Here is a 14,556-nt window from a genome sequence, read left to right on the forward strand (position 1 = left end):
TTTTATAGATGATGTCTTATGTAGCTCAAAGAATATTCTTTTTCAAAACAGTATTATTTGATTTGATTTTATTATTAAGATTTCATTTTCATTGTTAACCAAAGAGAGGGAGAGAGAGAGAGAGAGAGCATAGGCGTAAATCCCGGGGGGACGGGGGGGACAGGACCCCCCCTATCTGAGGCTTGTCCCCCCCTAAAAATATCATTACAAGCGACTCTGTGTATTGAAAATAATATAATGGACATATACATAAATAATTGTGTGATTAGTAAAACAAAATAAACGCAAAAAAACTTTTAAGTTCAGAAATGTTTTGATTCCCCCCTCTCTTTCCTCACAGTGGTTTGGTCCACTGCCTGCTTTCCTTCTTTACCCATACACACACACACACACACACACACACACACACACACGAGTCCGGCAGGAGAGAGCAAGTTAGTTATGTGTAAGTAGGCTGTCAAGGCTGTTTTATTCTCTTTAAACATCGGGTGAAATGATTCTTTCTCTTTAATACAGATGATGCTGGATCATTAATAAATTAGTCATGACAAAAAAAATTATGACATCCGATGTATTTTCTATGAGCGATTATAAGGTTAACAAGCTTAATGCCGTAGCTTGTCACCCACTACAACTAACACGGCGATAAGCCTGTGTGTGAACTGATATTAGGCTAATATTGTAGACCTACCTGTTGGGTTTGCTCAATATGATGTTAAGTGGCAGATTAGTGGGTTTAATGCAGTCGAATTAATGCGAAAGAGACATACTAGGTTTCAGACGAATCCTAAAATACTACGGATGACGCAAAATAATAATTATATTATGAGGGCGTGGTGAACCATATTTAAACACAGTCTCAATGCTATGTACACACATCTATCCTTACAAGTACAATTTTGGCTGTATTATTTGTGTCCCCTTCAAAAATTGCTCTTGAGAAATTTTACGTTTATTGTCCCCCCTTGCTGTCAGATGAAATTTACGCCCCTGAGAGAGAGAGAGACAGACAATAACATCAGTTCTCTTTACTTTCAATGCTCAAAATGCTACTAAATGTTTTAAAGGACACCTATTATGCCCCTTTTTACAAGATGTAATATTGACCTTGGGTATCCCCAGAATGTGTCTGTGAAGTATCAGCCCAAAATACCCAACAGATCATTTATTATAAACAGCTGAAAATGTCATTTTTGGGGTGTGTCTAAAAAAGAGCTGATTTGTAGTGTATCACTTTAAATGCAAATGAGCTGCATATTCCCACCCCATCTCCAGAAGAGGGCGTCCCGTATACTTCTCTCTGCATTACATATCTACAGCAATAAACAGCCGGTAGAAGCAACATAACTGAGAGCGAGAGAACCGGTGTTTAGCCGTACATGTGGCTTCTAAATTCATCCCTGTTTGGATCCTAAGGAATGAATGGTGCTAAGCTAAAAGCTAGCATAGTGGCTCCGCGCACTACAGCCATTGAGTGCTCGCACTGAGACTGGAGAGGTATCAACTCGTCTAAGTTGAGGCAAGAGCATAGTGGAATATGGAAAAATGGTGGTGTGTTCCTTTAAAGGGGATTAAAAAATGAGGAGTGGTGGATTTTTATCATTGTAGGGTGGTTGTGTTCACACACTGCCAACACACATTTATGTCCAAACACCATGTAAAAGTGGATTTTGCATAATAGGTGCCCTTTAAAGACAATTAAATATTAGTTTTAAACAATATTTTTTACATGAATTTGGTGATGAATTGTTGTTTGTTAGTTTGACTTTGATTCTGGATTGCCCCTGTTTGGACCTGTTCGCTTACTGTTGTAAATATTGTAGATAATAGTATTCTGGGGAGGTAGGGAGCCATTTTTATCGCAAACCTTGTTTATTGATTATTTTTGGAAAGGGAATTAGGGAAATAATTTGTATTTAATTTTATTTTATTTTGTGAACTAGGGAATTTAGAGGTATAAAAATTATTTGGCTTTTTGTTTATTTTGGAATTGTCGGCTCCTGAAGCTAAAATACCCCCAATTGTTCTGTTTAAACCATTGTTCTCATTAAAACTGTTCATTCGTTTTCCAAAACTCCTCCATCTCCTCGTACTCTTTCATGTTGCGCCTCCACCCCAGATGAGGCGCAACAAATGCAAGCACAGATACAAACACAGCACCCAGACAACAGCGCTAGACCTAACGCAATGTATGCCAGTGTGGTGGTCCAGAATGCAAACAGGTAGAGAGTCTTATTGCAGTAGGGTTCTCCAGTCACAGTTTGGTTGTAGTTAGGAGGATAAATAGAGTAAATCCACACACTGCCTATAAATAAAAAATAAATAAATGAAACAATTTATTTCAGAAATCGAATTTATCTCAGATAATTATTTGATGAAGTTGGCATCACTGATTCTCTTACTTCCCTTTTTAAAGAGACTGTTCACCCAAAAATTCTGTCATTAATTACTTACCCTCATGTCGTTCCAAACCCGCAAGACCTTTGTTCATCTTCGGAAGACAAATTAAGATATTTTTGAAGAAATTTGAGCATTTTCTGACCCTGCATAGACAGCAATGCAACTGAATGCTAGTTCCTGTGTCAGCAGCACCACAAGAATGTGTTGTGGTACTCTCATGAACGAAAGTCAAAGATTGACGCAGAAGAGAACAAATAAAGAGAGTTGAATGAACTCATTATTTTTGTTTTCTTTGCACACAAAAAGTATTCTCATAGCTTGTGACATAGCTGTGACTAATGTCACAGACTATTTTAACAATGTATTTACTACCTTTCTTGGTCTTAAATGTGTCAGTTGTGTTGCTGTCTATGCAGGGTCAGAAAGCTCCCGGATTTCATCAAAATATCTTAATTTGTGTTCAGAAGATAAACGAAGGTCTTACGTGTTCGGAACGACATGAGGGTGAGTAATTAATGACAGAATTTTCTTTTTTGGGTGAACTATCCCTTTAACACTGTGAAGCAGCTTTGAAATATCTCTAATAAAGTGCTAAATTAATAAAAGTCTCTTGACTTTGTCATAAAAACATTTAATTTGTATTTACTTTAATTAAAAGTGACGTTAATTTTTATTAATTGTTAAAGTCTGCTGTTCAAAAATTCAAATTATGAAATAGCATAAAATAGGGCATTTTTAAATGTTTCAAATGAACAAAATTACCCCCTCCCCCTCTAAAATTCAGATTCTAAAGTTCAAAATGAAATCTGTGAAATGTTGTTTTTCTAGTTCCATATTAAACAGACATAAAAGTTCATATTCACACCCAAATTTCAGGCCGACCCACACACAAAAACATGTTGACAGTGCTTTCCATTCACAATTTAGAATTCTAAGCTTTCCAAAATGAAAATCTGCTGTTTGTTTGGCAAGTGACTTTGTAATGGATTAACTGAACGATGCACAGAAGCTGTCAGAGACCTATGAACACATTAAATGACCTCTTCCTCCCACATACACCATTGTATCTTACCACAGATCATCCAACACAACAAGAAGGTAGAAACTAGAGAATTCCACGCATTGCAGGTACGGTGGAGCATGGTGTGACCTCCCTCCTTTGCCTCCCTGGCGCAGGGCAGACAAGACAGCAAGTCCAGAAATACACTAAACACTCCACAAACCAGCACATACACTGGGATATAGTACTGCTGGGGACAGTCTTGCAGATATACTGCACCTGTGATGGTAGGCAACATAAGAGAACTTAAATAATGGAATCTAAAAGCAGAGGAATATTCACTGTAACTCACCTATTGCAATCTGAGCAATGGGAAGAGCCAATAATAGCAGTTTTGAAATAACTGAAATACAAATCAGTCAAAAAAATTGAGGCAATATACTTTGTTCATTAAGTACAAAAGTAACAATGGTTATAGGGATAGTTCACCCAAAAATGAAAACTCTGTCATTAATTACTCACTCTCATGTCGTTCCAAACCCGTAAATCCTCTGTTCATCTTCGGAACACAAATTAAGATATTTTTTATTAATTCTGAGAGCTCTCTGACTTTCCAATAGACAGCAATGTAATTACCACAATCAACACACAGAAACGTAGCAAGGACATCGGTAAAACAGTCCATGTGACATCAAGGGTTCAACCGTAATTTAGAAAGCTACAAGATTACTTTTTGTAATGGCGCTAGGGTGACACGGAGGAGATGCATTATTGAATAAAGTCATTATTTTTGTTTTCTTTGCGTACAAAAAGTGATCTCGTAGCTTTGTAAAATTACAGTTGATCCCTTGATGTCACATGGACTATTTTACCGATGTCCTTGCTACGTTTCTGTGTGTTGATTGTGGTAATTGCATTGCTGTCTATGGGAAAGTCAGAGAGCTCTCAGAATTCATCAAAAATATCTTAATTTGTGTTCCGAAGATGAGCGGAGATCTTACGGGTTTGGAACGACATTAGGGTGAATAATTTATGACAAATTTTCATTTTTGGGTGAACTATCCGTTTAAGGTGTAAAACTCCCATACCAAGGCAAGTTATAGTTATTGGAGATTTCATGTAATTCCATATTTGCATTGGAGCGATGGTACCTATGCAAAGCATACAACGTCACAACCCAGGGAAATGTAACTTCATCATGAACTGATTTTGTAACTGCATTGGATTCTACTATGTAAATCTGTGAATAATAATATTCTTATAGATATATCAGAGTAAAATTGCGTTCCTATATGTTAATCTGCACAAACATGCTTACCTGTAGTTCTGGTCCTGGAAAATCTTTACACACCAAGGGATCAGAAACAGCCTGAAATGGTTCTTCATGGGTTGTGCGTTCACTTTTATAGAAGGCTATGTCACTCCCCTCATGACCATAGCATTTCAAGATAAACCAGTTCTTGCTGTGAACAATATCACAAACATGCATTATGCTGCAATGAATTTAATAGGCTGGAGTTATTATTCTTCAGAACAAAATCCCCTATATTTGCATTCATGAACTCCTGTTGGAAGACACAGTGGAAAACTTTGCATTCTTGATAAAACAAGGTTTTGTTTTGTTCAAATAAATAAAAGCTAGATGATGAAAATTCTTGTTTTTTTGTGCACATTTTTGACTAGCAGATATGACAAGTACAGTCATTTTCATAATTAGCATTTCACAATAACAACATCAAGAATCCTTGTAATAACAAATTTACTTGCAAAACTGTTACAAAGATATTTTAAAAAACGTTTAAAAAAACACAAACACTTTTTTCAGTTTAGTTGAGTTTATCACACAAAACCATCAAGAACCCTTATTAAGATCCATGAAGATGGCCTACAGAATGAGACAAAACAAGCTAACAGTAATAATGCTTTACTGGTGATCATAGCAAGGCTGCTTTTTAGTTAATTGTTTTTGAAAATCCACGAATACAAGTACAGATACAAAAACAAATATTAAATTAAAAATATTAGAAAATCTCTATTTAAATTAATTATGATAAACTATAATATATATATATATATATATATATATATATATAGTTTATATATATATATATATATATATATATATATATATATATATATATATATATATATATATATTATAGTTTATATATATATATATATATATATATATATATATATATATATATATATATATATATATATATATATATATATATACACACATTACTGTTTAAAACCGCAAATGTCCAAATTTGGCCCAAAGTGTCAATATTTTGTGTGGCCACCATTATTTTCCAGCACTGCCTTAAATAAACTGCACATGGGTTCATCTCAACTGGACTCGTTACAGTCACTTTCAGATGCACTGCAACACAACTATTGTAATGTGAGCAATGGTAATAACCATCACAGACAGAAACAGCCAAAAGGTTACTTTTGAGCAAATATACAGTTATGTTCACTAACTGTAAAATGAAAGTGTAAAAGTCCCTGGTTTACACAATACATAGCAAGATGCTTTAGATACTGGAGGATATCTCACATAATTCCACATTTGCTTTAGATCCATGATGTCTACGCAAAGCAAATAATATTACAACTCAGGGAAACGCATGACCTGTTTCCAAAAGAAGCATTCATTTTGCATTTATTAAAGGTCACATACTGAAATGTAGAGTTTTGCATTCTGTTGACTATGTGAGTTGACTATGTTGACTGGTATACAGTAAAACCATCTTCACCTGTGTGTTAATGTCCGGTTCTGGAAAGTCTTTACCTGACACATTACTGGATCAAAAACAGCCATGAAAAGTTTTGTGCACTTGTTTTCAGAAGCTTTCAAAACAGTAACATTTCAAGATAAACCAGTCCTTGCTGTGTGCAAACAACATTACAAAAATGCATTATGCTGCAATGAATTCAGTAGGATGGAGTTATTGGGCCTCATTTACGAAACAAACGTACGACAAAAAATTCTGTGAACGGAGAAAAACTGAAATTAAGACTATAAAAGGAATGAAATAAATAGCACCACACAAAATATATAATAGGCTATAATATAATTAACAGATTAACAAAAGGAAAACAAACTGTGCAACAAGTATAGGTTACGATAGTTTTTGTGACACTCTTAATGCATTTTATTTCTTTTCTTTATATCTTTATTTGATTTAATCCATCTGATCGCACAGGCGCCTCACGCACACACAAACATTAGTTCTAGCGTTGCCAGACATTTCAGCCATTTATCATCAAACTAAAATGCAGTCAACTAAACATAAAAGTTACACTGTTTATTTTAAAAGGTCCACTGTAAAATCAGCGTGCAGAGCCCAAAGAAACATTTTTGTGCATGTGAAGGATTTTATACGGATATTAGAACATGAGTGAAGTATAAAGCCTTGTTTAGGCTACATAATGAATAATAGTTAAGCAACCAAATGTCACAAATATGGCAAAAATGGAAACATCTGGATTCTTGTGGTATGAGTTTTGCTTGACATTTGTATGCTGTTTGCCACTATAGCCTTATTTGTTTTATTTTATAGTTTAATATAGGCCTAATTTTATAACTACTTATTTTTCATTCTTGTTCTGTTCTGAAAACCGTCAAATTTAAAATATTAGTTTATATTTACCAGTATTTTAATATACATATAAATTATATAAATTAATGTTGCCTAATTGTTTGCAGTTTCGAGGTTAACGGGTGTTTTTGGAGTAAGTTCAATTTCTCTTTCATGAGATTACTTCCTCTTTTTGGCCGGGTGGCAAGGCTTCAAAACTGGAGTGTTTTTAAGGGCGTGATATTCAAATGATTTATCAACATGCGATCATTCGTACGATGAGATTGGCAACATACAAATGTTTCATGAATCACATGTGAACTCTGTCGTAAATTTATTTGTGCGCACGGATCTGCGCTTGTTTCTACGTTAGATTGATAAATGAGGCCCAATGTCCCTGAGATGAAAATCAGAAGGGAAAAAAACCCTGTTTACATTTTATATTCCTGTTCTCCTACAGGAAGACACAGTGGAAAAAATCTCAGGTTAGATCTGACAGGTGCTTTGAAATAATTTTCACTCTCTTTTCATTCTTTAAGTAAATCGTTTTTATTTTAATTAATAAAATATAGATTATAAAAATCAAATGATTTTTTTTTTTTTTGCTGTGCTCATTTGTTGCTTCGTTTTCATTTTTGTGTGTGTGTTTAAGAACACTACAGATGTAAAAAAGACTGAAATGTTTATTACTCTTCTGATCAATATTAAACTCTAAGGCTGATGATACACAGGGAAACTTTTTGAGCAATTTTGCCAGGAAACTTTTTTTTGAGCAAATTTGCTTGGGCACTTTCCCATTGAGAAGGGGTAACAAATTTCTATTTGGATATTTTAGATCAGTCGTGGGCTTTGTGCCTCACCTGGTTGCCTGTTGACGGCAACATTTCCCAAAAAGTTGCCCCGTGTATCATCAGCCTAAGATTTGTTTTGGCAGTTTATGTGTTTATTTGAAAAAGATATGTTTTGTAGAATTTAAGTTAAAATTTTAGCATAGCCCTTAAAGACTTCCCGAGGTATCAGTACCAACCATTAACACTGAGTCAAAGCATCAAAATGAATAGCAGATATAATTCATTAATCCATCACCACTGTGCCCTTGAGCAAAGCACATAACCCCAGGTTGCTCCAGAAGTTTGTCGTTCTATGCTGAAGTATGGCAGAAATGTAGCTGTTTCTGATGTTCAGTCCATTGATGATACATCATCAGTCATTACCTTGAGTAAGTCACAGATCTGTCAGGCACTGGCTGGAGGAAGTCTCTATAAAAACACAGCCTCGCGATTGGCCACCCTGTAAATCAATCACTCTGTTTTGACAGCGTTCATGTCCTCCTGTCTGAATTCGTGCTCCTCCCAGGAACGTGTCCAACAGCAAACCTCTTTTCCACAGCTGCGCAAACACAAATACAAATAATAATAAAAAAACATCAGCACAACTTTTTTCATTAGTTCATTTATAAAAAAGAAACAGTGCCAAAAGTCAGCCTTCACAAAATACAGTGCAGTAGCCTCTAACCTCAATGGATATTTTGGACTTTGGGTTCCTGCTATAAAAGATGGCCTTGGTGTTGAATTCAGGACTTCCATCTTTTTTGACAATTTTAGTCCTCACAGAGTCTTCCTCGCAACGGATGACAGCATATACATCAGGAGCTGATATATACACATACAGAAGGAAAGATGAAAATTAAAGGCATAATCAGCTGAAACAAATAAAATACTTGTCTGCTAACAGTGAAAGCAGGACTGATCCAAAGCTGTCACTTACAAGCAGTGTCGGGGGAAAGTTACTTTTAAAAGTAATGCATTACAATATTGTGTTACTTCCTAAAAAAGTTACTTAGTTACGTTACTTGGTTACTTTTTATGGAAAGTAATGTGTTACTGTAATGGAGTCCACTGAAGGCAAGTTTAAGAACCCATGTACAGTTTTATTTATAGGGATCATCAGATACCCATTTTCCACAAGTTGATATGATTCTTTAGGGTCTTAATGAGTAGTCTATGACATACTTTGGTTAAAATTTCTCAGTGGTAGTTTAAAAAACACCCTTTTTACCTTGTCAAAATCAGCCCTTTTTAGAACGAGCCATTCTGTTGCATTTGCCTTTAAATGCTAATGAGCTCTGCTGACCCCGCTCCTGTCTTCTGTGGGCTGACAAGCCGTAATGTTTACTTTAGCCGCATTTAGCCACGAAAGTTGCTAACTAGCACATTATTAGAAAAGTTGATTTGCAAAGATGCATAAAAAACCCTTATACTCAATTCTGCTGTAGGTGAAGCTGGATCATGAATGGTTCGTGCGAACATAGACGCATTTATGTACAAACCCGATTCCACAAAAGTTGGGACACTGTACAAATTGTGAATAAAAAAGGAATGCAATAATTTACAAATCTCATAAACTTATATTTTATTCACAATAGAATATAGATAACATATCAAATGTTGAAAGCGAGACATTTTGAAATGTCATGCCAAATATTGGCTCATTTTGGATTTCATGAGAGCTACACATTCCAAAAAAGTTGGGACAGGTAGCAATAAGAGGCCGGAAAAGTTAAATGTACATATAAGGAACAGCTGGAGGACCAATTTGCAACTTATTAGGTCAATTGGCAACATGATTGGGTATAAAAAGAGCCTCTCAGAGTGGCAGTGTCTCTCAGAAGTCAAGATGGGAAGAGGATCACCAATTCCCCCAATGCTGCGGCAAAAAATAGTGGAGCAATATCAGAAAGGAATTTCTCAGAGAAAAATTGCAAAGAGTTTGAAGTTATCATCTACAGTGCATAATATCATCCAAAGATTCAGAGAATCTGGAACAATCTCTGTGCCTAAGGGTCAAGGCCGGAAAACCATACTGGATGCCCGTGATCTTTGGGCCCTTAGACGGCACTGCATCACATACAGGAATGCTACTGTAATGGAAATCACAACATGGGCTAAGGAATACTTCCAGAAAACATTGTCGGTGAACACAATCCACCGTGCCATCCGCCGTTGCCGGCTAAAACTCTATAGGTCAAAAAAGAAGCCATATCTAAACATGATCCAGAAGCGCAGGCGTTTTCTCTGGGCCAAGGCTCATTTAAAATGGACTGTGGTAAAGTGGAAAACTGTTCTGTGGTCAGACGAATCAAAATTTGAAGTTCTTTTTGGAAAACTGGGACGCCGTGTCATCCGGACTAAAGAGGACAAGGACAACCCAAGTTGTTATCAGCGCTCAGTTCAGAAGCCTGCATCTCTGATGGTATGGGGTTGCATGAGTGCGTGTGGCATGGGCAGCTTACACATCTGGAAAGGCACCATCAATGCTGAAAGGTATATCGAAGTTCTAGAACAACATACGCTCCCATCCAGATGTTGTCTCTTTCAGGGAAGACCTTGCATTTTCCAACATGACAATGCCAGACCACATACTGCATCAATTACAACATCATGGCTGCGTAGAAGGATCCGGGTACTGAAATGGCCAGCCTGCAGTCCAGATCTTTCACCCATAGAAAACATTTGGCGCATCATAAAGAGGAAGATGCGACAAAGAAGACCTAAGACAGTTGAGCAACTAAAAGCCTGTATTAGACAAGAATGGGACAACATTCCTATTCCTAAACTTGAGCAACTTGTCTACTCAGTCCCCAGACGTTTGCAGACTGTTATAAAAAGAAGAGGGGATGCCACACAGTGGTAAACATGGCCTTGTCCCAACTTTTTTGAGATGTGTTGATGCCATGAAATTTAAAATCAACCTATTTTTCCCTTAAAATGATACATTTTCTCAGTTTAAACATTTGATATGTCATCTATGTTGTATTCTGAATAAAATATTGAAATTTGAAACTTCCACATCATTGCATTCTGTTTTTATTCACAATTTGTACAGTGTCCCAACTTTTTTGGAATCGGGTTTGTAGATCGGGATTGACGCATTCCCTTCAAAAATGAAAGTAATGTTAATCCACTGCGTTTTCAGTGGCTCAGATGTCGGGAGTAAAGCCTTGTTCAGACTGTCAGACCAAGTGAGGTTTTGTGCATATCCGAATGGAATCTGATTTGAATAACTGACTGTCCACACAGCATATCGCAACTGTTCATATCCGATTTGTGCGTCTTTGATTTTTACTGAATGTGCATTGGTTTCTATGGTAATGCTGTTGCGTTGTTATGCCTACGCTAAAAACAACAGTAACAGTGTTACGGGGCGAACGAGACGTGAGACATGCAGATCCATTTGCAAGCTTTATTCCAAGACGTGGTCACAAAAGGCAATGGTTAAACAATGACAAACAGGTACATCACAGGCAAGACAAAGAGTAAACCTAGGGCAAGCGTGGGTCTTCGATCGGCGAACAATATCCAACAGATCAAGGCAGAGAGATAATCCAGGTACACGAGCAATAGTCCAAGCGAGGTGCAAACAGAGTCCGAACGTCAGGGCAAGGGTAAATCCAGGAAACACGGGCTAGAAACAAAACACGAGAAAACAGGCCAGGCAAGACTATGACAACTAAGTGGGCTCCGTAGAGTAGCTATCGCTAGAAGAGTGATATACGCTATATAATACTCGGCGATCTGACTGAGGAAGTCCATGTAAGGGGTGTAATGGGAATCAGCTGTGTGATCAGTCTCAGGTGTGAGCGTGTGATTAGTGAAATGGCTGCTGGGGAATGTAGTCTGGGGGTGACGTGCAACAATTAGTGTAGTGCAAGAGTCAATGTGGTGAGTGAGTGACCTCTGGTGGTAAGTGACCGGAAGTTCATAGGCCGGATTCATGACAAACAGCAATACAGTTTGCAATACAGATGTTGTCTTACCGTCGCGGTTGCGCTGTAGTATTATATTTCGTCTTGTAAGGCAGCGGCAGAAACGCAGGAACCTTGAATGTACGGCTTTATTCCGTGCTGCGTCTCCGCTACTTTGCTTTTATTTATTTTTTTATTTATTTATTTTTTTGTCGCCGCTACTTTCAAAACACAAAGAGATATGTACTAGCAGTATATTGTTTTTTTTCCACTTGACTTGCACTTCGCAATTACACAAGCTTGTTTCTGCAAAGATGTTCAGCATGTTTTCTGCAAAAATGTCGGACGTGTTTACGTTTTACGTGGCGGGACATGAAAAATCTATGCTAAATATTAAATGACGACTGCTATGTTCATTATTACATCCAACAACAGAACACCTCAATCGCTTAGGAGCCATTCTTGTCTTCCCCTGCTCCAGAGTCAACACAATGGCAGTCGGACTGTTTACAGCTCACTCAGCTCATTTAGGGCGGGTCTAAGGTAAGATGTCAATCAACTATCGTGGGAGCGGCCTTGGTCGGTGTGATGTCACACCGACAAGAAGCTGAGAATGGCTTGATTTGAAAAAGGGGACATTACTTATAAAGATTAAAAAGAATACCACTGGGTGGATTTTTATCATTATAGGATGGTTGTGTACACACACTGCCAACACACACTTATGTTCAAACAACATGTAAAAGTGAGTTTTGCATCCGATGACCCCTTTAAAAGTAATCCCAAAATACAAACAAAGACTTGACTTGGCATGAACAGACTTGACTTGACTTGACCAGACAGAAACATGAACTCACCAGCAGCAGATTACAGGGACAACACACAACAAAAAACAAGGGCAACATGAAGGCTATCCACCTTTTTCTTGCTGTAAAAATGGGCGCAGTCATTTGTAAATTCTATGGGTCTAGCTTCCGGTCTCATCCGCGACCAGCTATTTTTAGCTGTACAAAACAGTTCGTTTTGCTGCTTGATATTGAAAATTGGCGTGTCTTATCTTATCTTATTATTTTAATGTATTATCTTAATTATGAACACACTGGCTTGTTACTAGTTACTAGAAAAAAAGTACTTTACTTGTAATGTGTCCCCTAACACTAGAGGGACAGTTCACCCAAAAATGAAAATACTGTCATCATTTACTCACCCTAAAGTTGTTCCAAACCTGTATAAATTTCTTTCTTCAGTTGAGCACAAAAGAAGGTTTTGATGAAAGTGAGTGAGCAAACATTTGATGGTAGACATTGAATTCCATAGTATTTTTTTCTATTCTATGGGTTTGGAAAAACTTTAGGGTGAGTAAATGATGACAGCATTTATATTTTTGGGTGACTTTCCTATTAATGAAACTTTGAATATTAAGCACAGTGATACTTATAAATGATGTTGTAGACATGAAAGTGTTTTGCTTATGCCATGTGATCGTGGTGGAGGGTCACAGGGTTTTGCAAGAATGGGAATATCAATCACCTGTGCAATTAGAGAGGCTAGGGAGAGGGGGTGAGCTGGGATGATGTATTCTTTGTTGACCAACACAATTCAATGTAATAAAACTTTATACCATCAAGAAATATCATTCTGTGTCTGTGCAATAAAGAAGGACAACGAAGAGAAATTTTGCCTCACCGATATTTTATTGTTGCGTCGCAAATGCATTAAGTTCCTGTTTTAGCCTCTCAGAGGCATTTGGTAATGACAGAGTAGCCGCTACAAATGACATACATGTGCTTTGTTGTACTTTATGGAGCTACCCCTATGATTTTTATACCCAAAACTTTGAAAATCTGAACTGCTAGTGTAACGGAGGCCAGTAGGTAGGTGCTGTGCAGGTAAACCTCACTCTCCTGATCTCAAGAGGCGCACTAGCAACTGACACTAGTGGCTGCAGTCTTTAGCCTCCTTGTTAGTGCCCCTGCATCCCATGCCGGAGACCCGGGTTCAAGACCTGTTCGGAGCAGGTGCGAGTAGAACCCAGGGGGGTTACACTAACACCTTTCTTTCACCAATTGAATGTAAAGGTTAACAAGAGCATAGCCATGCTTGCTGGTCATTTAAGTATTACAATAAAGTTTAGTGGTGAGTTTTAACCTGTTTGTTTGGGATGGCTAAGGCCAGAGGCTTTGAGCAGATGGACTGTCGTTACAGCGCTGGGCTCAGGAAAACAACAATGCCACAATGAAGGAGCAGGTAGCTCTTCCTTCAGCTCCCTGAAGACGGTAGATAAAGTGAAGAAGAGGAGAAAACAAAAAGAAAAAAAGAAAAGAAAAAACAGGTTGAATTTTGAAGACACTTCCTAATCATTTAAATCAGTCACCTTAGTAAACATTCAACACTAAAAATAACTGCATTCAACTGTAAGTATTGTAAGGAGTGAAATTATTTCCTTATGAAATTAATTCCTCATGAAGCCAAAAAAACAATAAATGCCAACAAAACAATAAACTTTCTAATCTGACAGGAAGATCTAGAAGAAACAACTGTCCTTTCAGCCACCCTTAAGCCCCCTCCTTCCTTCCTGGGCAGATGGCCCAGGTCACCAAAAGCTGACTTAGGAGTGGCAAGAACTCAAGTTACTATACTTATATCATGCATTTACTGTATCTTCAGAATTCATAATCATAACACTTTCGTGTTTGGTATCATTCTAAAGGTCTCCGTGCGATTGGTAAACTGGTCTCAATTTCACAGTAGTCACTTGTGATAATGATTGAAAATTTTGTAGAATTGTGTTCTGCTGCTGAGGGGTGTGTCCCCCTTTAGGGGTC

At 37.3% G+C, this 14,556-nt stretch overlaps 2 protein-coding genes across 12 annotated transcripts in view; both read right to left on the reverse strand.

Annotated features, from left to right (window-relative positions):
• Nucleotides 1-2,057: 2,057 nt before the first annotated feature.
• Nucleotides 2,058-4,730, reverse strand: LOC131543862 (transmembrane protein 272-like). The gene is made up of 5 exons (XM_058781676.1): nt 4,719-4,730; nt 4,489-4,551; nt 3,753-3,803; nt 3,473-3,679; nt 2,058-2,305 (listed from the first exon to the last, which is right to left on the reverse strand). The coding sequence occupies exons 2-5, from the start codon at nt 4,535-4,537 to the stop codon at nt 2,058-2,060; spliced, it is 555 nt and encodes a 184-aa protein (XP_058637659.1). The 5' UTR covers nt 4,538-4,551; nt 4,719-4,730.
• Nucleotides 4,731-5,663: 933 nt separating this feature from the next.
• Nucleotides 5,664-14,556, reverse strand: part of LOC131544923 (calpain-5-like) — a 58,295-nt gene continuing 49,402 nt past the window's right edge. For all 11 annotated transcript variants that reach the window (XM_058783454.1, XM_058783447.1, XM_058783455.1 and 8 more), the window contains 3 exons: nt 13,880-13,998; nt 8,503-8,639; nt 5,664-8,376 (listed from right to left, as the gene is read on the reverse strand). In XM_058783454.1, coding sequence (XP_058639437.1) covers nt 8,212-8,376; nt 8,503-8,639; nt 13,880-13,998 — 421 coding nt within the window. In that variant the 3' untranslated portion in view covers nt 5,664-8,211. The remainder of the gene's footprint in view (nt 8,377-8,502; nt 8,640-13,879; nt 13,999-14,556) is intronic.

The sequence above is a fragment of the Onychostoma macrolepis genome, chromosome 07 (assembly GCF_012432095.1).
Source record: "Onychostoma macrolepis isolate SWU-2019 chromosome 07, ASM1243209v1, whole genome shotgun sequence".
Classification (NCBI taxonomy): domain Eukaryota; kingdom Metazoa; phylum Chordata; class Actinopteri; order Cypriniformes; family Cyprinidae; genus Onychostoma; species Onychostoma macrolepis.

Coding starts and splice junctions, on each gene's coding strand:
- LOC131543862 (XM_058781676.1), bottom strand. CDS start 4,537: ATGCAAATATGGAATTACATGAAATCTCCAATAACTATAACTTGCCTT. Junction 3,804..4,488: donor AATAACTATAACTTGCCTTG/GTATGGGAGTTT, acceptor TTTGTATTTCAG/TTATTTCAAAACTGCTATTA. Junction 2,306..3,472: donor GTTGTGTTGGATGATCTGTG/GTAAGATACAAT, acceptor TTTTATTTATAG/GCAGTGTGTGGATTTACTCT.